General features: G+C 64.2%; 2 protein-coding genes across 17 annotated transcripts in view; one reads left to right on the top strand and one right to left on the bottom strand.

Moving 5' to 3' along the window:
* The window catches only part of IQANK1 (IQ motif and ankyrin repeat containing 1), a 23,817-nt gene extending 7,193 nt beyond the window's left edge, over positions 1 to 16,624 (bottom strand). For 3 of the 10 annotated variants that reach the window (XM_045049690.1, XM_023248750.2, XM_045049693.1), the window contains exons 1-3: positions 16,463 to 16,623; positions 14,641 to 14,741; positions 11,092 to 11,160 (exon numbers count right to left, since the gene is read on the bottom strand). In XM_045049690.1, the coding sequence (XP_044905625.1) occupies positions 11,092 to 11,160; positions 14,641 to 14,737 (166 nt within the window). In that variant the 5' untranslated portion in view covers positions 14,738 to 14,741; positions 16,463 to 16,623. Of the gene's footprint in view, positions 1 to 4,393; positions 5,897 to 6,114; positions 8,957 to 11,091; positions 13,059 to 14,640; positions 14,742 to 16,453 lie in introns of those variants that run through there. The other 7 variants (XR_006592280.1, XR_006592282.1, XM_045049691.1 and 4 more) reach the window with 7 other exon arrangements.
* On the top strand, positions 13,179 to 26,368 carry FAM83H (family with sequence similarity 83 member H). Of its 7 annotated transcripts, none has more exons than XM_023248744.2 (5): positions 13,179 to 13,315; positions 20,148 to 20,609; positions 21,442 to 21,606; positions 21,681 to 21,805; positions 22,003 to 26,368. In XM_023248744.2, the coding sequence occupies exons 1-5, from the start codon at positions 13,259 to 13,261 to the stop codon at positions 24,746 to 24,748; spliced, it is 3,555 nt and encodes a 1,184-aa protein (XP_023104512.2). In that variant the 5' UTR covers positions 13,179 to 13,258; the 3' UTR covers positions 24,749 to 26,368. The 7 variants fall into 7 exon arrangements, with proteins under 7 accessions (XP_023104512.2, XP_023104515.1, XP_044905621.1 ...); XM_023248747.2 differs by lacking the exon at positions 13,179 to 13,315 and adding an exon at positions 16,742 to 16,949; XM_045049686.1 differs by lacking the exon at positions 13,179 to 13,315 and adding an exon at positions 17,060 to 17,587.

Genomic DNA, 26,368 nt, shown 5'->3' with positions numbered 1-26,368 from the left:
AGGACAAAGGAGAGGAAAGGAAACCAAGGCTTAACCAATAGAGATCACAGTCCTGCAGGGCCTGAGTCTCCAAGTAAATTCCAGGAAAAAGGCAGTCTTCTCAACGGCCTCATCTCCAGAAACTCCCTCCTGCCTCAGGGCTAATGCTTTGCTAGAGGGAAAAACCACCTCAGCTCGACACTAGCTGGGCCTCCAGGAATCTCGAATCCTCTTTAGGATGTGGAAAGCCCTTCAAGAAACTTCCTCTTGAGGTCATCCCCCGACCGACCGCACAGTATACGAGCAGTCACTCTGCACGACCCCAGGCAGCTCTCCCTGCCCTCGGGTCCTGGCCCCGGGCTTTACTAAAATCACCTTCTGGCACCAAAGACGACTTCCAGGATTCCTTCTCGGCGGTGGGCTCCGGACCCCCCACCGTCACCCCCAAACCTCATCACCTGTCACCACGGTTAAGGTTAATTTCAAATAAGGAAAAATCAAGTAGGGATACCCACATATTTAGAAATTCTGAAGTACGTTTTACAATAAGCCGCGTGTCAGAGGACAAAACACGAGGAAAACGATAAAGTACGTGGAAGCAAATGTTCACGGCGCGCGGGGTCCCGCCGCGCGGTCAGAGGGCGCAGAGCGCTATCCGAGGGCGATGCCTCCTCCGTGGGTCGGGCCGCGCGGCAGAGCCCGAGGGGGGAGTAAGCTTTTGCCATTTGAAACCAAGAAACTTGTTCCTGAAGGCCCGGCCCATCCTGACCGATTCAGAAGCAGGTGGCAGACGTTCAGACTGAACCGTGTGGCCCGGGCTTCGGGCCGAGGCGGGGGGCGCGCAGAGGACGCCCTCTGGGACACACGAGGCACCGCGTGAACTTGTGGCGCCAGGGGGCCAGGCGGGAGCACACGTTGGCAGCGCGCCCCTGGCTGCTTTTGACAAAGACGAGCTCAGAGCACGAGGGGCTGTTTGGCAAGTAGAAGGGGAAAGCGGGCAAGTCCACGCTTCGAGGACCAACCACCTGGATGGACACGGCAACTCTTTCAAATCCCAAATAGCGCGGGGTAAAATTGAGGGGACGTTTGAGGGACACGCGCAGTGAGAACTCAGCCCCGCGTCGAGGACAGAGCCACGGGCAGGGCCGGGTCTGGGGAGTCCTCTCCTGTGACTGGGCACGACCCTCCCATCGGCCCCGGTAAACTCCAGGCAGCCACGATTAACGACAGGGATGAAAGACAGTGAGGGGAGGCGAGACAGGGAGACGGACCCCGCCGGCCAGGGCTCCCGGCGCGCGAAGTCGTCCGGAGCCGCACAGGGGGCCGGGGCGGGGGGCAGAAAACTGGACATCACGCGTGTCCACGCTGCCTCGTTCCGAACAGCGGGCGCGTGGGTGATTTGTCGCTTTTTCCTTTGATTTTCTGGCACGGCTTCAAATTTGTATGAGTGCGTGGGCTTGGGGGTGCTATCTCATAGTCGTGCGCCTGTCCTGCACGGCTGGGACCATCGGCTGTGCACATCCCTCCGGCCGGCGCCCCCCGACGGCTGGTGCTTCTCTCTCTGTCCTCCCATCGCCAGAAGGTCCGATCGGAAGAACACGGACGCTTCAAGAATTACGGGGTCCTCGAGAGAGAGCGACGCGCTATGAACACCCCTAAGTTCCCGGATGGAGGCCTCAGGGGCTGTCCGAGACCTTGTTAAAACGACGTCTTGTATCTCACAGACGCAGGACAGGCAGATAAGCACCAACTGCAGGCTCGGTTCGTGTGCGTCGGAAAACCACCACCACCGTCCCCACCTGCTTCACGGGGTTTTGGCTTTGGTTCTTGGTATTTGTTAGTCGGATACAAAATACTTAGGGCAGGGTCTCACCGCGGTGAGCGTGCGATAAGCGTGACGATCAGCGTCCTCATCGTCACTGTTACTGTACGAAAAGCCAAGTGGGAGACCGTGAACTTCCTACCAGAAGAGCCAATCAAAGAAAAGACAGCAAAATTAAGAGGATGTACAGATTCACGGCACAGTGGAGGAACTAAGTTCTTCCGTTTTCGTGCCGCGGCAGACGGACACTTTGTGGACAGTGACTAAGTGACGGTGAGCTTGATCAGAAGCTCACTTCAATCGCACCTGCTGCTCCAGACGCGCCTTCCCATGAATGGAACCAATCAAGGCAGCACTTAGCACCTGTCATGGCTGCGACTGTTAACCCGGTCAATGTCTGTCCTAGCCCGGGAAACATCGGCCACAAGTGGCTACTTCAGTGCAGTGACAAAAACCCAGTTGTCCGGGGGCACCCGGTGGGCTCAGTCAGTGGAGCGTGTGGCTCTTGATCCCGGGGTCACGAGTTCGAGCCCCACCCTGGATGTAAAGATTACTTAAAGAAACTTTAAAAAGAAAACATTCGGGGCGCCTGGGTGGCTCAGTCAGTCAGGCGTCCGACTTCGGCTCGGGTCACGATCTCGTGGTTTGTAGGTTCGAGCCCCCGCGTCGGGCTCTGTGCTGACAGCTCAGAGCCTGGAGCCTCCTTTGGATTCTGTGTCTCCCTCTCTCTCTGCCCCTCCCCTGCTCACACTCTATCTCTCTCTCTCTCAAAAATAAACAAACATTAAAACAATTTTAAACAATAAGAAATGAAAAAAATAAAAAAAGTTCTTCTGGGTTGTCACTCCTGTTACTTTTAGCACACAACTGTTCAAAGCGACAGACATATTTCAAAATTTGGAGGTCCGATCACAGAACATAAATACCCAAGTGGTGCGAGCAAGCAGAAGGGTCGTGAAATAGAATTTGCATGAGACTAGCCAATGGGCCCAGCATCTCTCCCGCCCCTGCCGCAGGCCTTGGAAGGAGCCTGATGAAGTGACCAGAGGCGCAGGCAGGGACGCCCCTGCAGGGGCCCATCATCCCGGGTCCCCCCGCCCCACCCCTGCCTCCGTGCGGGTGCAGCGAAGGCGTTCCAGGCTCTGACTTCTGGGGAGGTGACAACTGAAGTGGGTCTTGCACGCGTCCTGAGCGTGGGGTCTGGGACGGCCGCCAGGTGCCCCGAGGCCGGGCCTCCGCTGCCCACTCAGAGGCGGAAGCCCAGCTCTTGGGGGCCCGCCGCTGGGCTCCTGGCCTGCACAGCCGCCCAGGTACCGGCCTCCCACGAGCTCCTGGGCTCGGGCCGTCCCCTCGACAGCCCCTTGCCCGCCCAGGGAAGATGGCCACTCCTGAGGCTTACTTCTGGGAGCTGCCGTGGTCCCTTCCTGATTTTTTAGACTCCCAACAGCTGTTCAACCAAGTGTCCTATTAAAGCCTGTCTTTTGATTTTAGCAAGTTTCTGTTTCCTGGAGGGCATTCTGACGGGGACAGTACCTGGTACCAGAACAGACCCTAAAAGATACAATCACACAATCAGTGTGGTCCCGCTCTCATCTTTGACCATGGTACCGAGCTCCTGGCCAGCAGGAAGCGAGACGCCCGTGATCCGTGGCAAGAAGCAGCGAACCAGACCGGCACCTGTGCTCGAACAGGAGAGCTGGATGCCTTCGGGGGGGACCCTGCAGCCCATCGCAGTCAACCCGCCTCCAAGCTCCCCAACGGCCCCGTTTGCGAGGGGGACTCGGCCCCGGAGGAAGGGCGGGGGCCAGAATTCGGACCGAGCACCGGGGCCCCAAAACACCACCGTGGTCCTCTAGTGGCAGCGGGGGCTTCTCGTGGACAGGAGATGGTGGAACTGGGGCGCAAGAGGGGGGCCGAAGGCAAGAGGAGGGAGAAGGGGCTTGCTCTCCCCCGTCTGCTGCGCATTCTCACACCGCCCCGGCCACGCGGCGGCTTCCGTGTCAGAGGAGGCCGGTCTTCTGAGCCAGGCGGTGGCCTCCGCTGAAGCAGCCGCCCTGAGAGGCGAGGCCCCCGTGACCTCTCACCGCACCCGGCCCCTAATCAGAGCCAGGGGTCCGAGCAGACGGGCGGGGAAGTGCAAGCCGGCTCCAGGAAGAAATCGCCGGCTTTCAAAAAACTCTTTTTTGCAGGAAACAGTCGATGTGAGTCTACAAAGCCTCCACCTGACTGGGATCCTTGGGCACCCCCTGCGCTAAAACAGTAAGAAGGACACTTGTGGGGACGCCTGGGCGGCTCGGTCAGTTAAGCCTGCCTGGGATTCTTTCGCTCTCGGCCCCTCCCCCACTCGTGCTCTGTCTCTCTCTCTCAAAATAAATACACTCGAGAAGAAAAAAGAAAAAAGAGGGGTGTCTGGGTGGCTCAGCTGAGCTTCCGACTCTTGACTTCGGCTCGGGTGGTGATCTTGCGGTTCATGGGTTTGGGCCCCGCATCGCCCTCTGTGCTGGCGGCTTGGAGCCTGCCTGGGATTCTCTCTCCTCTCTCCCTCCCTCCCTCCCTCCCTCCCCGGCTCTCTCACTCAAAAAATAAACAAGCTCATTTTAAAATTACTTTAAAAAGACAAAAGGAAGAAAGACACTCGTGAGTGACTGCAGAGCTCGGTGGCGACTCCGAGGGGAATGACCGGCTTCTGGAAGCGAAGAGGTTAAGTGGCTGCAGCATGGCGTCGTGACGGGCAGAAGGCAGAGTGGTGGTCAGGGCGCTCTGACGTGCGACAGGACACGTGGGCAGTGTGCGGGGCACCGTTCGATCTGTAAAGTCAGAATAACCCCAGGCTCTGCCGAGCAGATATCTGACGTCAGCCATCACAGTCGCCCGCGGTCCCAGACCAGCGCCAAAGTCAAAGGCGGAGCCGCTCTCGGAGGAGGACCCAGCCACAAGCTCTGTCCCGACACCGAATACTCTCCCAGTCCTTCCTCAGAGGGGTCCGTGGCCCTGTAGCTGAATGAAGCGCACACTGGGCAAAGGGGGGTGGGGTGTAGACCTTCAGAGGACCCCCGGCGGTGGTATCTAAACCACCACCGCCACCCGCAGCTTTGCAGCAGCGTCAGGGTCCTCTGCTCGCAGAAGGGGCGTCCGCGAGGAAGGCACCGTGGCTTGAGTCGTCTCCCCCGGGTCCGGCAGGTCTACGGCTCCGACCTGGACCTGTACGTTGGGATGGATCTGCTGAGCCGCTGGCAGGAGGTTCACCTCGGCGCCTTGACCAGCGGGGCCATTACGGTAGGGAGAGCCAAGCGGGGCCCCAGGAAACTTCCTCCCGACCAAGACGGTGGACAAGATAGAAACAGTGCTTTCCCGGAGGACTCGTAGAGATCAGCAGCGACACCAAGGACTGGAGGGACCCACGTAAATAGTCAACTGATCTTTACCAAGAAGCAAAGGCCGCCTTTCCAACGAATGGGCAGGGACAGCTGGTCACCCACGTGCAAAGGAGGAGAGAACGTAGGCTCACAGCTGCACAAACTTTACAGAAATTCACTCACAGTGGATCACAGACCGGGGGCGACCGACCGGCTCAGCCGGTGAGGTGTGCGATTCCTGATCTCGGGGTTGTGGGTTCAAGCCCCACAATGGGTGGAGACATTACTTAAAAAACTAAAATCTTTAAAAAAAAAAAAAAATGGATCACAGCCCCGAACGTAAAATGCGAAACTATAAAGCTCTTAGAAGATGACACGGGACAAAACCTGGATGGCCGTGGGTATGCTGACCATCTTTAGATGCAACTTCAAAGGCACCGTCCAGAAAGGAAATCGTTGATACGCTGGACCTCATTCACTTAAAAAATTCCTGCTCTGTGAAAGACAGTGTCAGAGAGTGAGAAGACGAGCCACAGACGGGAGAAAATATTTGCAAAAGACACATGTGGTAAAAGCATGTCACACGGGGCGCCCACTCGTGATTTCGGCGCAGGTCAGGATCTCGCGGTTCTTGAGTTTGAGTCCCGCATCAGGTTTGGCACTGACGGTAAGGAGCCTGCTTGGGACGCTCTCTCGCGCTCCCTTTTTTGCTCTCTCCCTCTTCAAATACATAAATAAACTTAAAAAAATAAAAAAAAAAAAAACATGTTATCCAGAGTATACAAAGAACTCTTGAAATTCAGCAGGAAGGAAACAAACAATTAAAAAACAGGCCAGAGGCCTTAACAGACGAGTCCCCCAAAGAAGATAAACAGGGCACACAATCATATAAAAGATGCTCCACATCACATGTTATCTGGGAAATGCAAATTAAGACAACGAGATCCGCCCGCACACCTACTAGAACGGCCAAAATCCAGACCACCGACAACACCCGATGCTGGTGAGGACGCGGAGCCACAGGAACGTTCGCTCGTGGCTGGTGGGAAAACGGAATGGGGCAGCCACTTTGGAAGACAGTCTGGAGAGTTCTTATAAAATTAAACATGCTCTGGCCACGTGATCCTGGAGTCACGCTCCTTGCTGTTTACCTAAAGGAGATGAGAACTTGTGTCCACACGACAACCTGCACACGGGTGTTCACAGCGGCTTCATTCAGAGCCCCCAAACCCTGGAACAGCCGAGGTGTCCGTCAGCAGGTGAACGGACAGCCTGCGGTCCATCCAGACAACGGGATGTGGGTCGGCACTAAGTAGGAACGGGCTGTCGAGCCGTGAAAAGACCTGGAGGGGCCCTAGATGCATATTACGAGGTAAAAGAAGCCAGTCCGAAAAGGCTACGCACGGTACGATTCCAAGTCTGTGACATTCTGGAAAAGGCAAAACCGTGGAGACGGTAAAAGACGAGTGGGGGCCAGGGGCCGGGGGACGGGACGGACAGAGGATTCAGGGCGGTGAAGCTACTCCGTGTGACACTCTCGGTATCGGGCACACGGATTACACGTCTGTCCAAACCCGCAGAACGTTCGGGCCTAGAGCGAGCCCTGAGGTAAACTGTGGATGCCGGCTGCTGACGAGGCATCACGATCAGGTACCCGTGTCCGTTCACTGACTGGGACGCAGGTACCACTCTGGCGGGGATGCTGACAGCTGGGGAGATCGCACACGAGTGGGGGCAGGGGGTATATGTGAAGTGTGTGTGCTTTCCCCTCCGTGCTGCTGGGAACCTGAAAGTGCTCTAAAAAATAAAGCCTTAATTTAGACAAGAAGGCAGGAAGGCTCGAGGAGAGCGGGAGTGGGGTCCCCAGAATATCTCCATTGACTTCACCAATCCGGCCTTTGCAGAAAGTGAGTAATGGCAGAAGATAACGGAGCACGAGCATGGTGGCCTCGAATGGGTGGCAGGGCCGGTCGGGTCTACCCTCCGGAAGCGGCGCCTTCGCGGGAGCCGATCCGCCTCCGGCCGATCGTGTGTGGCGACTGATTTGGCACATGCTTTCCCGTCAACGGCCATCACCGGGAGGGCCTGGCCAGGGCGGCAGTCTCCCTTCACCATCTCTTCTCAAGACCCCGGCTACGCTCTGCCTTCTACTCCGCTATGGCTCACAGGGACCGTGGGAGACAGAACGATGCCCCTGCCAAAGATGCCCACGTGCTGGTCCCCAGAGCCCGCGAATGTGCTGTGTTACATGCAGGAAGGAATTAAGATTGAAGATGGAATTAAGGCACTAATCAGCTGACCTTAAAATAGGATGATCACCCTGGGTTATGCAGGTAGACGCAATGCAATCACAAGGCTTCTTACAAGTCGAAGAGACGGGGGCGCCTGGGCGGCTCAGTCCGGTGAGCGTCTGACTCTTGATTTTGACCCAGGTCATGATCTCACGGTTCGTGAGTTCCAGCCCCACGTCGGGCTCTGTGATGACAGTGCGGAGCCTGCTGGGGATTTTCTCTCTGCCCCACCCCTGCTCATGTGCTGTCTCTCAAAATATACAAGCTTAAAAAAAAAAAAAAAAAAGTGGAAGAAAGACAGAAGAGCTCATAGGCGGCTGTGACTCGAAAGAAGGTCCAACAGATGCCACACTGCTGACCCGGAAGGTGAGGAAGGGCCAGGAGCCGGGAACGCGGGCACCTCCAGGAGGGAGGCCACAGATTCCCTCTGGAGCCCCAGGAAGGATCTCGGTCTTGCCATGGCCTTTCTGTCACCCGCCGAGGCCCATGTCGGGCTTCTAAGCTACAGTGCTGGCTGTCACAGCAACTGCAGACAGTGGACACGGGAACCCAGATGTTCCTGGCACCTCCCTGGCCCAGGGAGCTCCAGACAGCGGAGGCAAAAGCACGCCGGTGAAGTCTTGAGGGCTCACGAATCCGGGGCGTGTTGGGACATCTCAAGGTAAAGGAGAAATGGCCCGTGAGGACTTGAGAGCAGCACAAGCCATACCTGGGAGTATGGCCCACCCCGCTTACTGAGAGACCCAGAAAAGGCTCCCGGCTCCAGCAGGGCCCGGAGGTTGTGGCGGAGGCAGGAGGCGAGGCCGGCCCTGCCGGAGGGTCTGTGGGGAGAAGGATGCCGTCAGCAAGGCCGGGGGACGGCCGCAGGCTCTAGAGTAAGGCTCTGCCTTCCGGGACAGAACACCATTCGTGGTTTGGCCCCTGGGGAGGCGGGGGTCCGGCTGGGGCACCGGAGGACGTGCAAACCGGGCGGTCAATCGCCGCCTGGGGTCCTCGCCCGTGGAGCCCCGCACGGGGCACACGCAGCGGCAACCCACTGCGTGACAACAACGAGCCACCGAGGAGGCACAGTACCTTCCGTGACCCACACGGTCCTGCCGTCCTGTCCTCTCTCCAGCAGGATCACAGCCTCGCCACCTGGGAGGACAGGAGGCGGAGCAAAGTCTCGCCTTGATGCACAGGAGGCTCAGCCATGTGATCGCCGCCTATTACGCTCCTCTGTCAGGGGGACCCTAAAAGACGGCGGTGGAGGGGCTCCCCCAGGGGCACCCGGTCACCACTCCCTATGGGTGGGAAGAGTGGCCGGGAGTGTGCAGAAAATGGGACCCCAGGACACTGGTGAAAGGCTTGGCTGGCTCCTCAGGAACACACACTGAGCAGGACTGGGATGACAGAGACACGCAGGTCTGGAAAGGCACGAGGATGGGCACGCGGCAGGAGCAGGCTGGGGACACCAGACAAGGGTGGCTGGCTCTGCATCTCACTGTGACACGCCCAGACACAGCCCGCTGCGGAGGAGACGACAAACACCCAGGTGGACAGCACAAGGGACCCGTGGGTATCGGCCGGCCTCCCTGCTCGGCCGCCCAGTGCTCACGTGCAGGCCTGCGCTGAGCGGAGTGGCCGCAGTGGCGGGGACGCCGGTGACACTCGGACCCAACAGCATGAGCCCCTCTCATCGAGGCTGACCCAGATCAGATGCTGTCCCGCCCGATGGCCTTGTCCATAGCAGCTCACGTCCGGGACTTGGGGGGGGGGGGGCGGCAAGGAGCCTGGGGAGAACTCCCTCCGAAGGGACTTCTTGGAATAAACCCAGAGCGTGAGAACACTCCTGTGCTCCCCACTGTGGCCGCCCCCCCCCCCCCCCCCCCCCCCCCCCCCGCTGCAGAGGCAGCTCTGGCTCAGCAAACGGACGTGGAGACTGTCCCAGGGCTCAGGAGCCATATGCCCCCGGCAGCAGGGCAGGGCCACACACACCCTCCCCTCCGGGTGCCCAGGCCCGAACACACTTCCATGCAAAGGGGACACCATTTCCATGCAAAGGGGAGGCTCCTGCTGGGCCGCCTGCTCTGCTCACGGTGCCATGTGTGCAGACCTGCTAACCCCCAGTGCCAGTCCCAACCCCCAGCTCACAGCAGAAAGACACAGTGCAGGGGCCCGTCGGGTCTCATCCCGCGCCCCAGAACAGCTGGCCTCAGACACGAGTGGCAGGGCTGCTGGAGGCTCAGGACTCCCACCCTGTCAGACTGGGTGCTGTTCCGGAGAATTCGGTGGGAGCCCGCTGCCCGCTCCGGAAACCGAAACAGAAGGCAGGGAATGACGTCTGTTCCTCCTTCCCCTGACACTGAGAGTGTGACCTAAGTGTGGACAGCTTCTCCCCAGGAGTCTTGGAAAAGTCACACCAGGCCACGGGCTCAGCAGAGACAGTTCTCCGTGGAGCTCCAGAGTCCAGTCCAGCCAGCACTGGCTTCCAGTGACAGAAGGGACATCCTACGCAGCCTTCGTCCAGGGTCTGACCTTGCCTGCGTCCTGTACTCCCGATCACGTCTGCCTCTTTCCCAGCCCAAATCCCCAGCTAATGAATATCCTTCCAGTACATTCCATTTCTACTTAAACTGCATAGAATATGTTCCTTCTGTACGTAATCCAGAACCATGACGAATACATCGGGCATATATAGCTTTTATAAAACCATTAGCTTTCACAAACCTTCTGTGGTCCGCCCCTGTCCTCAGGACAAGGTCAGGCTCCTTGTCCTGGCCCTTGGTATGTGGGTGGGGTGCTGGGAGTTCATCCTGGAGCCAGGCCAGCACCACCCGCACAAGACCGGGTCTGTGTGGGGTGTGAGCCCGCTCGCCCTCCGGGGACTAGACTAGAAGTACAATGGGACTCAGGAGGCAAAAAGACCAGGGCCAGGGGAGGGAAAGAAACCGAGAACACGAAGAGCTCTCCGTGGGCACGAGGGCTCTGGCTCAGGTCACCAGGGAGCAGTCTTGGGAGACTGGACAGCAGAGAGGAAGGGTCTACCCTTGGATGCCCTGGCGAGTTGGAGGACATCCAGGAGAGGGCTGGGGGGGGGCTGAGCCGAATAGGGGATCGCGCACAGGAGGACTGTTTGGTAAAGACATAGCCCTGGAAGTCAGTGCCCATAGACGGCAGCGGAGGCTGTGCGAGGGAAGACGGCCTGGGACGGGGCCCCAGGCGCAGGCGCCCAAGAGTGAGCAGGAGAGGCCCGGTGGGACACTAAGGCGGTGCCTCCCTCCAGGCCCCGGGACACCCGCCGGCCGCCGGAGCTGAGGAGGGACGGACACGACCACAGGGAGTTAAAGGCAGGAGGGAGAGGGACTCCCGAGAGGCCGCGCCCCTGGGAGGCGGGCGCGGAGCCAACCCCGCCCAGCCCTCACCTCCCGGCGAAAGCAGGAGGCCGGAGGCATCAGAGGGAGGGAGGGCCCGGGTTCGCGCGCCGCCTGCTCCCGAGAGGGCCGCGCGGCTGCACGAGCCCCCGCGCGCATGCACGCTCACACTCGCACACACGCGCGCACTCCCGTGCATGCTGGCCACGCGCGTCCCGGCCCAGGGCAGCCCCTTCCCCGCCAGCCCACCCCCCGGTCCTCCCCCTCCCCGCCGGCCCCCAGGCTCTCACCTGCGGGGGCCTCGGCCTGCGGGCCGGTCTCCCTCTGCCCTGGCGGCTGGCGGTGCGCTCCCGGCTTCCCTGGGGGAGGGGGCGGTCAGCGCGGTCGAGACGTGGACCCTCCCCCTCCCCTCAACCTCGGGAGGCGACTCTGCACCGAGTGCAGTCACCTCCTGGCTAAGCAAGTTGCCTCCCGCCGTTAAAGAGCGCCCACCCCGGGGGCCAGCCCTCCACGGAAGCAGAGCATCGCCCCTGGGGTTGCCGCGCGGGGGCGCCGGTGAGCCCGGCAGGCAGGGCCGCCCCTGCACCTGGGTCCCGAGGCCCCAGCTCCCGCGAGCCCAGGTGCTGCGAAGCCTCCGGGAGGAGGAGCCGCTGTTTGCTCCACCCCTAGGGCCGCCCGCATCTGGTGCCGCGTCGGTCGCGCAGGCCCTACTCCCTGTGTGTCCGCCTGTGCTCCCCCGAAGCTTCAGGGGCGAGGGCCGAGCGGGAGGACGAAGAGGGTGCTCCCAGCAGGGCTGGGCGAGGCAAACCGGTCAAGCCAGTGTGGCAGAGCCGGCTGGGATGGGGCCCTGGGCGTGGGTGTGAGTCAGCGGCCCCAGGCTGGGGAAACGCTGGGGAGGAGGGCTGGGGAGGAGGCCGTCTGGGGCCTCCTCCCAACAGGAAGCCCCGGGGGACGCCAGCACTCGTCCGGCCCTGTGCACCCCCCCACCAGCCAAGGTCCGTCCCTGGGGATCCAAAGGCCTTTGCTTCTGTGGGCAGGGCAGCTGGACCCCCAAGCGCGAGGCTTCCAGAGCCACCGCCCCACCCCAGGGCAGGATGGACTGTTGCTTACTACCCCATGCCAGTCCACAAAATGCCTTTCAAGGCCCCACCTCTCCAGTCAGCCCCCACTGAGTGCCAGCACCACCCCCCTCAAGAGGCCACCACTCTGGGCGAACAGCTCTGTCACCTCCACAGAGCACCCCGGGCAAGCGTGCGCCCCTGTGGGGCCCCTCTGGCCGGCTGGGGGATGGGGGGGGGGGTTGCCAGGGTGCTCAGTGTGATCTGGAGCCTCCCATGCCAGTTGGGTCGGGACTCCCTGTGGTCAGGCTGGGATGCAGCTCCCGGCCCGGCCCGGCCCGGCCGGCCGGCCCTGAGCTGGACCAGGGGTGGGGCGGGGGCAGGGGTGGGCGGTGGGGGGCGGAGGCACTGTTGCCCGCCCAGGGCAGGACCAGACTCGCTACACAGCCTGCGATCTGGTTGCCGAGTCACCTCCGCCAGTTTCTCAGTCTCCCTCCCAGTCTGGCCAACGAGGCCTGTGGCCTGTAAAGTCCTGCGCCCTGTGTCAGCACGTTAGTCAGCCCTCGCGCCTGGGTGAGCCACCACGCCGCCGGAGTCCCTATAAACTCCCCAGCGTGGCCCAGCCCAACGAGCGGGGCCCGTGAGCCCCACAGGCAGAGCCAGGGCCCGGAGCCGCCGCATCATAGACACCAGCCAAGGGGCAGGGCAGGAGCGGAGGACCCACTGTGGCCTCCCGGGGATGGCCCCTGAGCCCGCCTGATCAAGGCTGGCCGGCAATGAGCTAGGGCCCCGGGGCAGCAGACACCGGGTGAAAGGCGCCGGATCGCGGGCCATGTCGGGGAGACGAAGTCGGGCTCGAAGAGCCCGAGCCAGGAGGGCGGGCAAGGCACAGCAGGCCTCGGGTCAGCAGGGCCCTGAGGCCAAGCCCCCGCCCCCTGCGGCAGGGGGCCCAAGGGACGAGGTGGGGGTGGCCCCTGCAGGGCACGTGACCAGCAACAAGCCAGCTGCCCAGGGACACCCCAGGGCGGCCGAGCCAGAGCGGCCACAGGTAGCCGAGCGGCCAGTGCAGGCCACCGCTCTGGGGTCCGAGCTGGTGTTAGTCCCCCCTGCGGACATGGAAGGCTGTGGAGCGGGGGGCCTGGCCCCGGGCCTGGGTCCCGAGCTGCTGAGGCTCCACGAGGTCCAGCTGTGCCTGGCCCAGGAGCAGCTGCTGCTGGAGGACCGGCGGCGGCAGGTGCAGCTGCAGATGCAGCTGTGGCAGGAGGAGCAGCTGTGGAGGGAGCAGCTGTGGCAGGAGGAGCAGCTGTGGAGGGAGCAGCTGTGGCAGGAGGAGCAGCTGTGGAGGGAGCAGCTGCAGGAGCAGCAGGCCTGGGTTCGCGTGGAGGGGCTGGAGCTGGCCATGGCCCTGGAGCAACTCCGGAGCGAGGGCCTTGAGGTGCTGCAGACCCAAGGCCAGGTAAGGGGGTGGAGGGGGGGCTCCGGACGACGCGTGGGGGTGTGGTGACCGTGCAGGCAGCTCACGGGTACCCGCCGAGGGCCAGCCGCCTGCTGTTGTGTGTGCTGCGGCCGGGGTGGCTGCGGGCTAACCGTGGGCCCGTTTTCGTATTTGCAAGTCGAGGCTGGTGCCCACGGCACAGGGCGCTACAAAGACCGTGCGACGGCAAGCCGTCCCGGGACATTTGTTCAGGGAAATTGAGGCAGAGGTGTTCCTACAGAGGACCCGGGTGTCCTGGCCAGCTGGGCCAGGACAGGTGGCTGCAGGAGCCGTCTGGGGCAGTGTCGGGGTACACAGGGTCACCTGCAGCAGGGACCCGGGTGGACAGTCAGCAGGCAGCGGAAGCGAGGACATGCCTGCCCCCACGCCCCCAACGCGGCCTCCAGGCCTGCTGGCCCTGCCTCCACTGTTTACTGCAGTGTGTGCTCCCAGGGCTTGAGATCACAGAGGCAGCGTGCGGCCCTCAGCCTGTCATCCTCATTCCAGAAAGGCTGCTTCCTCAGACGCCGCTGGGGCTATTTTGGGAAACTAGGATCTGACCCCGGCTTGACATGAAGAGTAGTCACCACCGTCCCAACCGTCCCGGCAGGTCATGCGCTCTGTGAGCCCTCTGGGGTCCAGGGACTTGGACCGCCCCCCTCCAAGCAGAGGGGCCGCATCTGGGGAATAGGGTGGGAGCTCCATTATCCACCACAGACCCCTGGTGCAGGCTGGGAGCTGGAGGGACCCAGAACCGCCGCCGGGAAGGCCGGAGGCTAAGCAGACAACTCGGACGAACGCCACGACAGAGAAGACGTGGGACTCAGAGAAGGGAAGGACGAGGGCTGGGGGGAGGTGCCCCTCCCGGCCCCTGGCAGGGCTGAGCCAAGGGCAAGCGGTCACCATTCAGCCTGGAAGTGGCTATGGAGAGGGTGGCCCGAGAGAGCAGCAGCAGGCAGGGAAAAGCAGCCGATGGCCCAGGTGGAACAGAGGGTCCGAGCGGACCGCACACTTAGCCTGAGGATCCCCAGCGCGAATTGTCACCGAGCTCTGTCGCAAGCTGTGCTCCTCCATGCACTGCTCCCCAGTCCCAGCCCGGGGGTGCAAGTCTCAGGGTCAGGGCCTGGAACGGACTGCTGAGCCCTGAACCCTCAGTCTGTCATACCCAAGCCCATCTCAGAGGTAAAGCCTCTGAGTGAAAGCCACTCTCAGGGGGAAAGGTCTTCTCAGACCATCCCCGGTGGCTGCGCAGAGGGTCTCACAAGCCGGTGTCTGAGTGGAGGTGCCCGGAGATCAGACTCACATACCGGCAATGGCTCTCGGGGCTCCCGGCCTGGCTCCGGGGACGGATGTCTGCCGCTTCCCTGACGGTGCAGCTTTGGCACCCCCCTTCTTGCTGCTCATTTTCCTGGGGCGGGGGGCGGGGAGGAAAGGTCAAGGAGTGTGTGCTTAGAGTGGCAGCGGCAGCAAGGACCAGCTTCGCACACGGACTTGGGCCTGTGTGGACCCCCCCCCCCCCCCCGCCCCGAACACAGCTTCTCTCCGGCTTCCTGGCCCACCTGCCTGCCCCTGGCCACTGGCTTGTGCGCGCCCAGCAGCTCAGGGGGAGTGCGCGACAAGAACATCCAGCCACAGCTCACCCCCTTGCCCTTGTTCACCTGCTGTCTCCACCCCCTGGCTCATCCATCCTTGGTTCCCAGGCCCTGACCGGCACCCCCCCCCCCCCCGCTGGGTGTCCGGAACCTACGTCCCTGCTCCAAACCACTGGGCGGCCAGCTGGACAAGCTTCCTCCTAACGCACAGCTCAGTCCTGCTCCGCTAAAGCCTCCGTGCTCCCCCCACTGCCCCCAGCCCCCCCAAAACACTGACACTTCTGTGACCCCAACCCGCTCTTGTTTCCGCCCTGGCAGGTGTTCCCGGCAGGGCCTGGAAGCACTGCCTTTCTCCCTAGTCCAGGCGGCTGACCCCAGGGTTTATTTCCTCCCGGGAGGTCTCCTTGGCCCAGGCTGGGTCGGGTCCCCTTGCCTCCCCGCATGGACAGGTGACTCACTGTAGCATTGCATGGGCCCTGGTGTGACCCCAGGCCCGTGTGCGTGCCACTTGCGCTGCTGGTGTCTCACAGTGTTTGGGGAAGGAATTAGTGAAACTGACCCAGAAAACGGGGTCATGTGGCAAGAGGGACACGGAGGAAGGTGAGCAGAGACCGGCAGGAAGAGGGAGGGGAAGGGGGGGGAAGGGGGAAGCCTTGGACAGTTGGACAGGGGACCTGGCTCGGACACATGGCTGACCACAGGGCAGGGCCTAAGGGGGTGAGGGGACTTCAGTGGAGTCTGATGGGGGACTGGGGCAAAGATCTGCAGTGTTTGGTGGGGGGGGGACCGAGGGCTGCTTGGAGGGTGTCAGCGCGTGCATCCAGGGGCCCCTGTCCGTGTGGAGTAGTACTAGCAGGTGCCTGCTGGGCGGAGGACTCCCGGTGTTCATGTGGGGTCCTGAACACGGGCGCGGGTCTGTGGGGGAGGGTCCTGATGCTTGGTGGGGGATCAGCGGAGGCGGGGTCCCCTGTCTGCGTGTGGGGCCGTGTGTGAGGGCTTCCCAAGTGCACGGGCGTCTCTTACGTGTGTGGGTGGACGTTGGTGTGTGCCTGGGTAACAGGCATGTGTAGGTGGTGTGCATGTAGGGTCCCCTAAGCGTGCAGGGGTCCCCGTGGTGGGTCCCCATTGGTGCAGAGGGAGGTAAGCGTGTGTGGACCCCATGTGCCTGTGGAGGTGGGTGTGTGCAAAGGCCCCTGTGCCCGCAGGGTCTCTACGCGGGTCCCTCTGTTCTTGGGGGGTCCAACCTACAGAGGGGGCGTTGGCCTGGGAGGGTCTATAGGTGTGGGGAGAGGGTCGGTGTATGTGTGTGTGTGTGGTGGTGGTGGCGGGGGTGTCTATGACCGCAGCGTCCCTGCGTGCCAGTGGGGGCCCAGGTACTTGGGAGTGTTGTGTGCGGGGCGGCGGCGGTGGGTCCTCCGTGAGGGTTATCAGGTTAGCCGGCGCTCGAGCGTGGCGGGGGACCCCCGGCGCTCGCAGGGTCCCCGGGCCCGGGCCCGCCCCGGGCTCGACACCGCCCCCGCGACCTCACCTGCCTCACCTGCCTCCCCCAACTCGCAGACCCGGGCGAGAAGCCCCGCCCCGCACGTCGGGCCGACCCGTTTCCTAGCGACCGAGCCGGAACTTCCGAGTCACCTCGACTTCCGGGGCGAGGGTCAGGGGTCAGGCGTAGGGACCCGGAGCTGGGGCGGGCGGATGGGCCCCGGGGGCGGCGGGCCGCGGGGGGCGGGGCGGCCGGGGGCGCGGGGCCGGGGGGCGCGGCGGGGGCCGGGGGCCGGGGGCGCGCGGGCGGCGGCGGCGGGCGGCGGAATGCGGGCGCGCCGCGGGTGGGGCCGCCCCGCCCCCAGGTGCTGCCCGGGCAGGCCGGCGGCGGGAGCGGCGGGCGGGGCGGGGGCGGGCGCGTGAATCAGGCCGCGCGGCGGGCGGGCCGCGACAGGGAGTGGCTGCCGGACCGACCGGACCGCGAGGCCGCTGGGCGGCGGTCGGCTCCTGCTGCCCTTGTCCCGAGACCCCGCGCACCTGGCCAGGTAGGGCCCCCTCCCCCGGCTCGAGCGGGGCGGGGCGCGCCGGAGGGGAGTAGGGGGGAGGGGGAGGCCGCGGCCGGGCCCGCGGGGCGGGGTCGGCGCGCTCGGCGCCCCTCGGCGCGGCCTCACCTGGGCGGCGCTCCCACCCGCACCTGGGCCGGGGCCGCGAGGCCGGCAGCGGGGCCGCAGGGAGCGCGGGGGCCGGGCCAGGTGGGCCCGGGCGGGGAGCGGAGGGCGCCGAGGCCGCGTGTGCCGGGGTGGACGGGCGCGCCCTCGCACGACGCCGGCCCGGCAGGGGCCGAGTGGGAAGGGGCCGGTTGGGGTGGGGGGGTTGCCGAGGCCATCCGCGCTCGCTCCCTCCCTCGCGGCCTAGCTGGAGCCTGGGGAGAGTGCCGGCCCGGCCTGACCCCTTCCCTGGGGGCGCCTGGGCCCGGGGACGGCTGGGGTGGCCCAGGCGGTCTGGTTTCCTGCGTGGAGCGTAGGGAGAGCGGGAGGCCCGCGTCCCCTCGCGCCCGGAGTCCCGAACTGGGGCGGGTGGAGGGGACGCCGGGCCTGGGCGGTCGCTGACTCCTTGGGTGCAGTAATCCCTTTCGGTCCTGCGGGGCACACCCCGAAAACTACGACTCGCCAACTTCCAGTCTGTGAGTCCCATCGGGCCGACCCCCGCCCCCCTCCCGCGCCCCCGCCTCCATATGCCTAACGCTTCCACATGCTTCCTGCGGTGAGCCTCCCGCACACGTCCGCACGGAGCCCGGGGTCACCTCCTGTGCATTAGCCCCAGAGCCTTCCCTCCTGACCGTCACTTAGAAAACCCACCTCCTGCCCAGGTGGGAAGGACCCACTGCTCTGAAAGCTCCTAGAGCCCTGAGGGCCCTGGAGGATTTGTCGGCCTTGTGTCAGAGGTCAGAGGTCAGCAGGGAGGTGCAGATCCCTGCTGAGTCATGCGCTTGGGTGGGATAGTGCCCCTCCCTCCCTTAGGGCAGGCCTGCGGAGGACGACGGGTTCCCCAGAGGGGGCTGGAGAGCGGCCTCTGCCCGGTCCACAGTTCAGGGGTGTGCAAAGTGAAAGGACTAAGGTCATTGGATTATGGATGTATTATGGCGTGAGGCCATGCAGGGTCACCGGTGTGGTCACTCAGGGTGGGCACCCCCTTCCTGGTGGGCCCTGGCAGATGAGCTGGCTCCTTGTTTATCATGGGATTCCCACCACCCACCACCCACCCCCCCCCCCCATTGCAGGCAGCCTGGACAGGTTGTGTTGAATCCCCTTCCGAGTAAAGTGCAGGGGACGGGGTCCCTTCTGTGGTTCCCCACCTTGGGAAGTGCTCCCTCTCAAATGTAGTGAGCAGGAAAGTGCCCCCAAGCCCTGCCTGGCCCAACACTGACCCCATACAGCCAGGTCCACAGTGTCTGCCCAGAACCACCCTCTGTCAGATACTGTGTGAGACGTGCACCCCCCCACCCCAGCCCCGGGGTCAGGCACAGTGGGAGGCCCCACTACAGACAGGCCTTCACCTTGTTCCTTAACGTGGTCCTGCTAGGAGGACAGCATGGGGATCCTGTATGTAACCACACCAGAGGGTGGTGCCCCCATGAGGGAGCGTCCGAAGAACTTTTCCTTAATACACCAGGTAGCATCTGCTGGATGTGGACGGGATGGCACAGAGAAGTACCCCCCTCCCACCTTCGGGTTAGCTTGTCCCCCACCCCAGAAGGTGGACAGGCCCCCCTACCTAACCTTCACATCGTGCTCAGCCTGTCACCGAAGGTGGACAGGAAAGTTTCCTCAGGTCACCGCACACAACAGTCTTGGTCCCAATGTTCCCTGGCTGCCCAGTGACCCCATCCAGTCGGCGTCACCCGCCGCTCCTGCTGAGCAGGGCACACTGGGGAGTCTTGCAGGACCGGCATCCAGGAACCCGTGAGCCGGGCGGGATCTGAAATCCAGCTCAGTCCCAGCCCCAAGTTGCAGCCTCGGTGGGGTGGGCAGTGCGTGGGGCTCTCCTTCCGGGGTATCCAGGCAGTTCTGGCGATTGTGGATCCAGAAGTGGCCCCCACGTGGCCTTCCGGAGCTAATGGTAGCTCCTCCCAGCCCAGGTCCCCACGGGCCCTCGGGGAACAGGTGGACTGGAGCGGGCCACGCCTGGCTTGGGTGTCAGTGTGAGGTTGGGGCAAGTGGTGAGGACGGGGAGGCACATTTGGAGCCCAGGATGAGCCTGACGGCCACAGCAAAGGGCTCTGATTTCATCTGGAACACAGTGAGAAGCAGGGCATGACCGGGGACTTGGGAAGACCACCGCTGCCCACATCTGCTGGGGGGGGCGGGGCGGCGCTCGGGAGATTTTATCTGGAAATAAATAGTGGCTAAAAACCGTGGAGGGGTGGGCCAGAGGGAAGCAAGTGGTCCCGGTGGGCAGGGGTCAGAGTTGGAAGGGCTGTGAAGTCCGTGAATGGGCTGTGGGGCTCACGGGTGACCCATAGGATGGGGTCTCCCATAGGAAGTTCTTGAGCTTCACGCCGAGTCCTGGGACAGAAGTAGTGACAAGTTTGTGTGCTGAGCTCGTGTTGGGCCAGGTTTGGTATCAGGTCGACCCTGACAGCTGCACTTTCCAGTGGAGATAATGAGCCAGAGAGGCAGTGAGTGGCCCTGGGTCCCATCTCAGCCCCCTGCACTGCGGACAGACAGGCGGGGGGGGCCACCCGACTGGTCGGTACACACAATGCCGGAGGCCCACAAAAATACATTAATGCCAAAGGCAGAAGGAAAAAGTGACTACAATAAAGAATCCGGTCTGGATCGTGTTTTCCTTATAACAACAATCATAAAATACTGATTTTCTTCTATGGAGGAAGGGCCCACAAAGAGGTGCCTGGGTCACAGAGTTCCTAAAATAACCCCGAGCGGGGTCTGCGTGCAGCCGGAACCCCTGCGGGGAAACCAGGCTGCAAGCACTCCTGAGGTCCTGGCCGGAGCAAGGGCCCAGCCAGCACGGAACAACACGAGACAGGGCCGGGGGCGGGCCTGTGCCTGGGTGCTCCGCTGGCCTGCCCCAGCTGGGGGGCAGTCTGGGTCCAGGCGTGTCTGGAAGGCCTGCAGGTATGGCCTGCACTCCACCAGCCCTTTTCTACAAAGGGTGTGTCTGCTGGGGGGGGGGGGGCACGGAGCCCCTGCCCCAGTAACATGTCTCCCCGCCCCTCCCAGGCCGCTGGCCCCGACATGGCCCGTCGCTCCCAGAGCTCCTCGCAGGGGGACAACCCGCTGGCACCTGGGTACCTGCCGCCTCACTACAAAGAGTACTACCGCCTGGCGGTGGACGCCCTGGCTGAGGGCGGGCCAGAGGCCTACAGCCGCTTCCTGGCGTCCGAGGGGGCACCTGCCTTCCTGTGCCCTGAGGAGCTGGAGCATGTGAGCCGTCACCTGCGGCCCCCACAGCATGTTGCTCGAGAGCCCCCTGAAGGCAGTCCTCCCAATGTGGACATGGATGGCTCCTCAGGCACCTACTGGCCCATGAACTCAGACCAGGCAGTGCCCGAACTCGACCTAGGCTGGCCCCTGACCTTCGGCTTCCAGGGCACTGAGGTTACCACCCTGGTGCAGCCACCACCGCCTGACAGCCCCAGCATCAAGGATGAGGCTCGAAGGATGATCCGCTCAGCCCAGCAGGTGCGCTGTCGTGGGCTGGGTGGACCGTGGGGGAAGGGCAGCCCGAGCTGGACCCTGAAGCATGAGTAGGAGTGTGCAGGTGGAAGAAATATGAGCATGCCCAGCTTCGGGGGCAAGGGTGAGGCCAGGGTGGCTGGCCGCGCCTTTCCAGCCTTCAAGCACCAGCGAGGGCTCCCTGGCTGACAACTTTTGGGGTCACCAAGGGTCTGCTTATTGCAGGCTGCATGCTGCACAGGCTTGCTTGCCGGTGGTCCTGGCCAGTGTCCAGAAACTCGGGGGCTCTGGGATGGCTGCGCACGTCTCCTGGTTGGATTTATGGTTCAGAAAAGTCTCTAGTTTTAACTTTGACCCAGCTGAGGGCTTCTTACCCCCACCAAACAGGTGGCAAACAGCAAAGGAAGCCTGGTAAATCTTGGAGGTGGGGGCCACAGGTCCTGCAGCTAAAGACCCCAACTGCCCTCTGCACCCCGGGCAGCACTAGAGCCTGGGCCCCGCCATCTATGGGGTGGGGTGGCGGGGGCTGTCGCAGGGCTTTCGTTTGCCTTTGCCCCTTCCCAGAAGGAGGTGGGCCCTCTGTGCCTGCCTAGAAGGCCCTGTCCGGCCATCATGGGCCACCCACCCGCCAGCAGCCCCACAGCCCCCCATGATAGGCCTTTTCCTCCCGAGCCCTGTTCCCCGACAGGGTCCCTGCTCTCCTCTGGGACGGGCTAGAGGACAATTTGCAGTGTTTGTGGGAGATCCAGAGGCCCCCGTGCGGGCCATGCAGGTATGGCCAGAGAATGGTGGGGACAGCAGAGGGGTCTGTCCTCTGTCCCTAACTCGACCCCTGCAGGTGGTGGCCGTGGTGATGGACATGTTCACTGACGTGGACCTGCTTGGGGAAGTGCTGGAGGCAGCGGCACGCCGCGTCCCGGTCTACATCCTCCTGGATGAGATGAACGCGCAGCACTTCCTAGACATGGCCGACAAGTGCCGTGTCAACCTGCACCACGTGGATGTGAGTGACAGAGAGGGGGCGGGGAGGGAGGTGGGAGACTCCCGCGCACAGACCTGACGCCTCTCGCTCCCCAGTTCTTGCGTGTGCGCACCGTGGCGGGCCCCACCTACTACTGCCGCACTGGGAAGTCCTTCAAGGGCCACGTGAAGGAGAAGTTCCTGCTGGTGGACTGCGCCGTGGTCATGAGTGGGAGCTACAGGTGCGCCCGGCCCCGCGGCCCCAGCACCTCCCCACCTAAGGGCCTCCCCTGCAGAAGCCCCGGTCCCACAGCCCCTGACGCGCCTCCGCCCCGGGGTTCTGGTAGGCTTCACGCTTCCGGGGCGGGCCGCAGGTGGGGACTCTGCGGCCCTCGAGGCTGCTTGGCCCCGCCCCTGACCCGCCCCGCCCCGCCCGCAGCTTTATGTGGTCCTTCGAGAAGATCCACCGAAGCCTGGCGCACGTGTTCCAAGGCGAGCTCGTCTCCAGCTTCGATGAGGAGTTCCGCATCCTTTTCGCGCAGTCCGAGCCGCTGGTGCCCTCGGCCGGGGCGCTGGCCCGCATGGACGCTTACGCCCTGGCTCCGTACGCGGGGGCTGGGCCCCTTATGGGCGGCCAGGTGACCGGGGCGCCGACCCCTTTCTCCTTCTCTAAGCGAGCGCACCTCCTGTTCCCACCGCCCCGGGAAGAGGGCCTGGGCTTCCCCTCCTTCCTCGACCCCGACCGCCATTTCTTGTCGGCCTTCCGCCGGGAGGAGCCCACGCGGATGCCCGCGGGAGCCCTGGAGCCGCACGCGGGGCTGCGGCCGCTGTCGCGGCGGCTGGACGCCGAGGCGGGACCGGGCGGGGAGCTCGCGGGCCCGCGGGGCTTCTTCCAGGCCCGGCATCTGGAGATGGACGCCTTCAAGCGGCACAGCTACGCGGCCGCCGACGGCGCGGGCGCGGTGGAGAACTTCGCGGCCGCGCGGCAGGTGTCGCGGCAGACGTTCCTCAGCCACGGTGACGACTTCCGCTTCCAGACCAGTCACTTCCACCGCGACCAGCTCTACCAGCAGCATTACCAGTGGGACCCGCAGCTGGCGCCGGCGCGCCCTCAGGGCCTGTTCGAGAAGCTGCGCGCCGGCCGCCCCGGCTTCGGCGACCACGACGACCTCGCGCTGGGGGGCGGGCCACGCTTCCCCGAGCTCGGCCCGGACGGACACCAGCGGCTGGACTACGTGCCGTCCAGCGCGTCGCGCGAGGTGCGCCACGGCTCGGACCCCGCCTTGGGCCCCGGGCCCCGCGGCCTGGAACCCGGCGGGGCCCCGCGCCCCAACCTTGGCCAGCGCTTCCCGTGCCAGGCGGTGGCGAGGCTGGGCCCGGAGGCCGCGCCCGACGCGGAGCCCGAGCGCAGGGGCGGCCCTGAGGGGCGGGCCGGGCTGCGGCACTGGCGCTTGGCCTCCTACCTGAGCGGCTGCCATGGCGAGGACGCGGCCGACGAGGGCCTGCCGGTACCCATGGAGGCCGAGGCCTACGAAGACGAGGTTCTGGTGCCCGGGGGACGAGTGGCCCCCGGGGACCTGCTCCCCTCGGCCTCCCGCGGGCCCGCACTCTTCCCGGCCAAGGGCGGTGGCGACGGCCTGGAGCGCGAGGGCCCGGAGGAGGCGGGCCTGGCCAAGCAGGACTCCTTCCGCTCGCGCCTGAACCCGCTGGTGCAGCGCAGCTCGCGCCTGCGCTCCTCGCTGATCTTCAGCGCTTCGCAGGCCGAGGGCGCGGGTGGGGCCACGACGGCCACCGCCGAGAAGGTGCAGCTGCTGCACAAGGAGCAGACGGTCAGCGAGACGCTGGGCCCCGGCGGCGAGGCCGTGCGCTCCGCCACCTCCGCCAAGGTGGCCGAGCTCCTGGAGAAATACAAGGGCCCGGCGCGTGACGCCGGAGGGGCGGGGGCTCCGGTCACAGTCGCCAGCCACAGCAAGGCTGTCGTGTCCCAGGCGTGGCGGGAGGAGGTGGTGGCGCCGGGTGGCGCAGGAAGCGAGCGCCGCAGCCTCGAGAGCTGCCTGCTGGACCTGCGCGACTCCTTCGCACAGCGGCTGCATCAGGAGGCCGAGAGGCAGCCCGGAGCGGCCACGCTCACTGCCACCCAGCTGCTAGACACGCTGGGCCGGAGCAGCACCGACCGGCTGCCCTCTCGCTACCTTTCTGCCCAGGGCCGTTCCTCCTCCCCACAAGGGCGGGACAGCCCCCCGCTGGAGGGAGGCGCCCGCCAGGCGCCCCACGCTGAGCCAAAAGGGAGCCCCACCTCTGCCTACCCTGAGCCGAAAGGGAGCCCCACCTCGGCCTATCCCGAGCGCAGGGGCAGCCCCGTGCCTCCTGTGCCAGAGCGCAGGGGCAGCCCCGTGCCCCCCTTGCCGGAGCGCAGGGGCAGCCCCGTGCCCCCCGTGCCGGAGCGCAGAGGCAGCCTCACCCTTACCTTCTCCGGGGAGTCTCCCAAGACGGGGACTGTGGAGGAGCCGGCCGGCGGCCCCATGGAAGTCCTGCGCAAGGGCTCCCTGCGCCTCCGCCAGCTGCTGAGCCCCAAGGGTGAGCGGCGCACGGAGGATGAGGGCGGCTTCCCAGCGCCACAGGAGAACGGGCAGCCAGAGAGCCCCCGGCGGCCGTCGCTGGGCAGGGGTGATAGCGCTGAGGCTGCCGCCGGTGACGAGCGGAGCCCACGGGCGCGCATGACCTCCGCCACGGCCAATGCCTTGTACAGCAGCAACCTGCGGGATGACACAAAAGCCATTCTGGAGCAGATCAGCGCCCACGGCCAGAAGCACCGCGGGGCCCCGGCCCCGGGCCTGGCTCACAGCAGTCCCGAACTAGGCCGCTCACCAGCTGCCGGCGGCCTGGCCCCGGACATGTCCGACAAGGACAAATGTTCTGCCATCTTCCGCTCGGACAGCCCGGGGACACAGGGCAGGCTGAGCCGCACGATGCCCGCCAGCGCGGAGGAGCGCGACCGGCTGCTGCGTCGCATGGAGAGCATGCGCAAAGAGAAACGCGTCTACAGCCGTTTCGAGGTCTTCTGCAAAAAGGAAGAGGCCGGGGGCACGGGGGCAGGGGAGGCCCCTGCAGAGGAGGACACCAGGGACAGCAAGGTGGGCAAGTTCATGCCCAAGATCCTGGGCACCTTCAAAAGCAAGAAGTAAGTCTCCTGGCCCAGCAGCAGCCCAGGTCCAGGTGCCTGCGTCACTGCCACCCACCAGGCAGAGCACCTGCTCTGGGGGGGGGGGGGGGGGGGAGGCAGGGCCGCCCGCCGAGCACAGCCTGAGCCTGGCTCCGCCCTGAGCTCACCCAGCGGAGGGCCTGCCTTTTGCCTCTGGCCTCTCCCCTCTGGGGCTCCAGCCCCTCACTGCCCTGCGCCTCCGGCTCCATGCCCGCCCCTGTGCCCTGAGCCTCCCCCTTCAGATTCCTCTGCCTCCACCACCTGGTTGAGCTTCAGGTCCCCTATAGACCTTCATTCGCCTCAGGGCTTCATCTCTTTGTGCCTTAGGCCCCCACCTTTTGGGGGGCCCACCTCTTTCTGCCTCGGCCCCCATCTTCTTGGGGGGCCATCTATGCACCTCAGCCCCCCATTCTTTGGGGGCCTCACGCCTCAGGGCTTCCATGTCTCAGGGTTCCCCTCTGCTCACTGCCTCCCCGCTCTGCTGCTGCTTGGTCCTTCTTTCCCGGCTCCCGGCAGCCCCAGCCCCTCTCCCTCAGCCTCCCCCCTCCCCAGAGCCCGGTGTGTCCCCCCCCCCAAGACAGGTGGCTCAGGTCTCACTTCCTGCCCTGCTTGCTCTCCTCACTGCCTCCCTCTCTGCCTCCTGGCACCTTTCGTAGCCGCCCATCCTCTCCCTGTGGGGACAGAGCTGCTTGTGGGTGACTCGTGATGGGGGTGGAGCCAGACCCAAAGGCAGTCCCTCAGGAGGCGCTGTCCTGTCTGCTGGGCCACTGGCAGATGGGGGCACACAGGACCTGAGAGACTGCCCTGCCAAGGGAACTGAGGCAGGCCTGGCCACATCCTGGCCGTGCTCCAGCCAGCACCTGGTGAGGGGTAACAGCTCCGAGTTTTGCAGCACAAAACCCTTCAGGTGGGTGAGGCCGGCCCGAGAAGGGCTGGATGTGGAGCGCCGGGCCAGTACTCACGGGTGAGGGTTCTGGTTCAGGGCCCAGCCGACCCCAAGTCCGCCCCGTTCTGGCTCCTTTCTGCTTTGTCACCAACCCACGAGATCGGAGTTTCCCTGCCGACCTTTCTTGTGTCTTTTTCACCTGTGGAGAGTGACTTTCGTTTGGAATGACTCATTTTGGCACCAAATGCTGAGGGAGACCCCTGCTGTAAGTTTTAACATTGTGCAATTAGTGTTTGTGCAACAGTTTGGGGGGTTTAAGTATAAGAAATGGCAGTCACTCGGACCGGGGAAGGACTGGACACACGAGGTCACTGAGCAAAGGCAGTACTGTGACTCCACGTGGCAGGAGAGGGAGGCTGGGGGGACAGTTGCTCCTCAGCAGCTCAGTCTGGTTACCAAAGCCACAAGCCAGGTGAGGTGACAGCAGGGACTTTGGACCAGGCGGAAAAGGTCCCCCAGGAGCCAGATGCGCTGCAGTGCCCTCGGCCTGGCCGCACTTGCTCATAAGTCCACTTGCACCCTCCTGGTGCCGGCCCGTTGCCAAGGGGGAGCCCTGGCAGCCTCCTGTGTGCGTCCTCTGCGTCGTGCCGAATAACATCTCAAATGTGACCCTGCACTTTTCGGTGTTAACAATAAAACACAAGATTTTCCAACACA

The sequence above is a fragment of the Felis catus genome, chromosome F2 (genome assembly GCF_018350175.1).
Source record: "Felis catus isolate Fca126 chromosome F2, F.catus_Fca126_mat1.0, whole genome shotgun sequence".
Taxonomy (NCBI): domain Eukaryota; kingdom Metazoa; phylum Chordata; class Mammalia; order Carnivora; family Felidae; genus Felis; species Felis catus.
This window is presented reverse-complemented; position numbering and strand designations above follow the sequence as displayed.

Bases quoted from the DNA above. Each gene is read 5' to 3' on its own strand.
- FAM83H (XM_023248745.2), top strand. From the start codon at position 19,789: ATGGAGGAAGGGCCCACAAAGAGGTGCCTGGGTCACAGAGTTCCTAAA. The intron at 20,043-20,122 runs GTATGGCCTGCA...CCCCTGCCCCAG, and splicing joins CGTGTCTGGAAGGCCTGCAG to TAACATGTCTCCCCGCCCCT. The intron at 21,806-22,002 runs GTGCGCCCGGCC...CCCCGCCCGCAG, and splicing joins GTCATGAGTGGGAGCTACAG to CTTTATGTGGTCCTTCGAGA.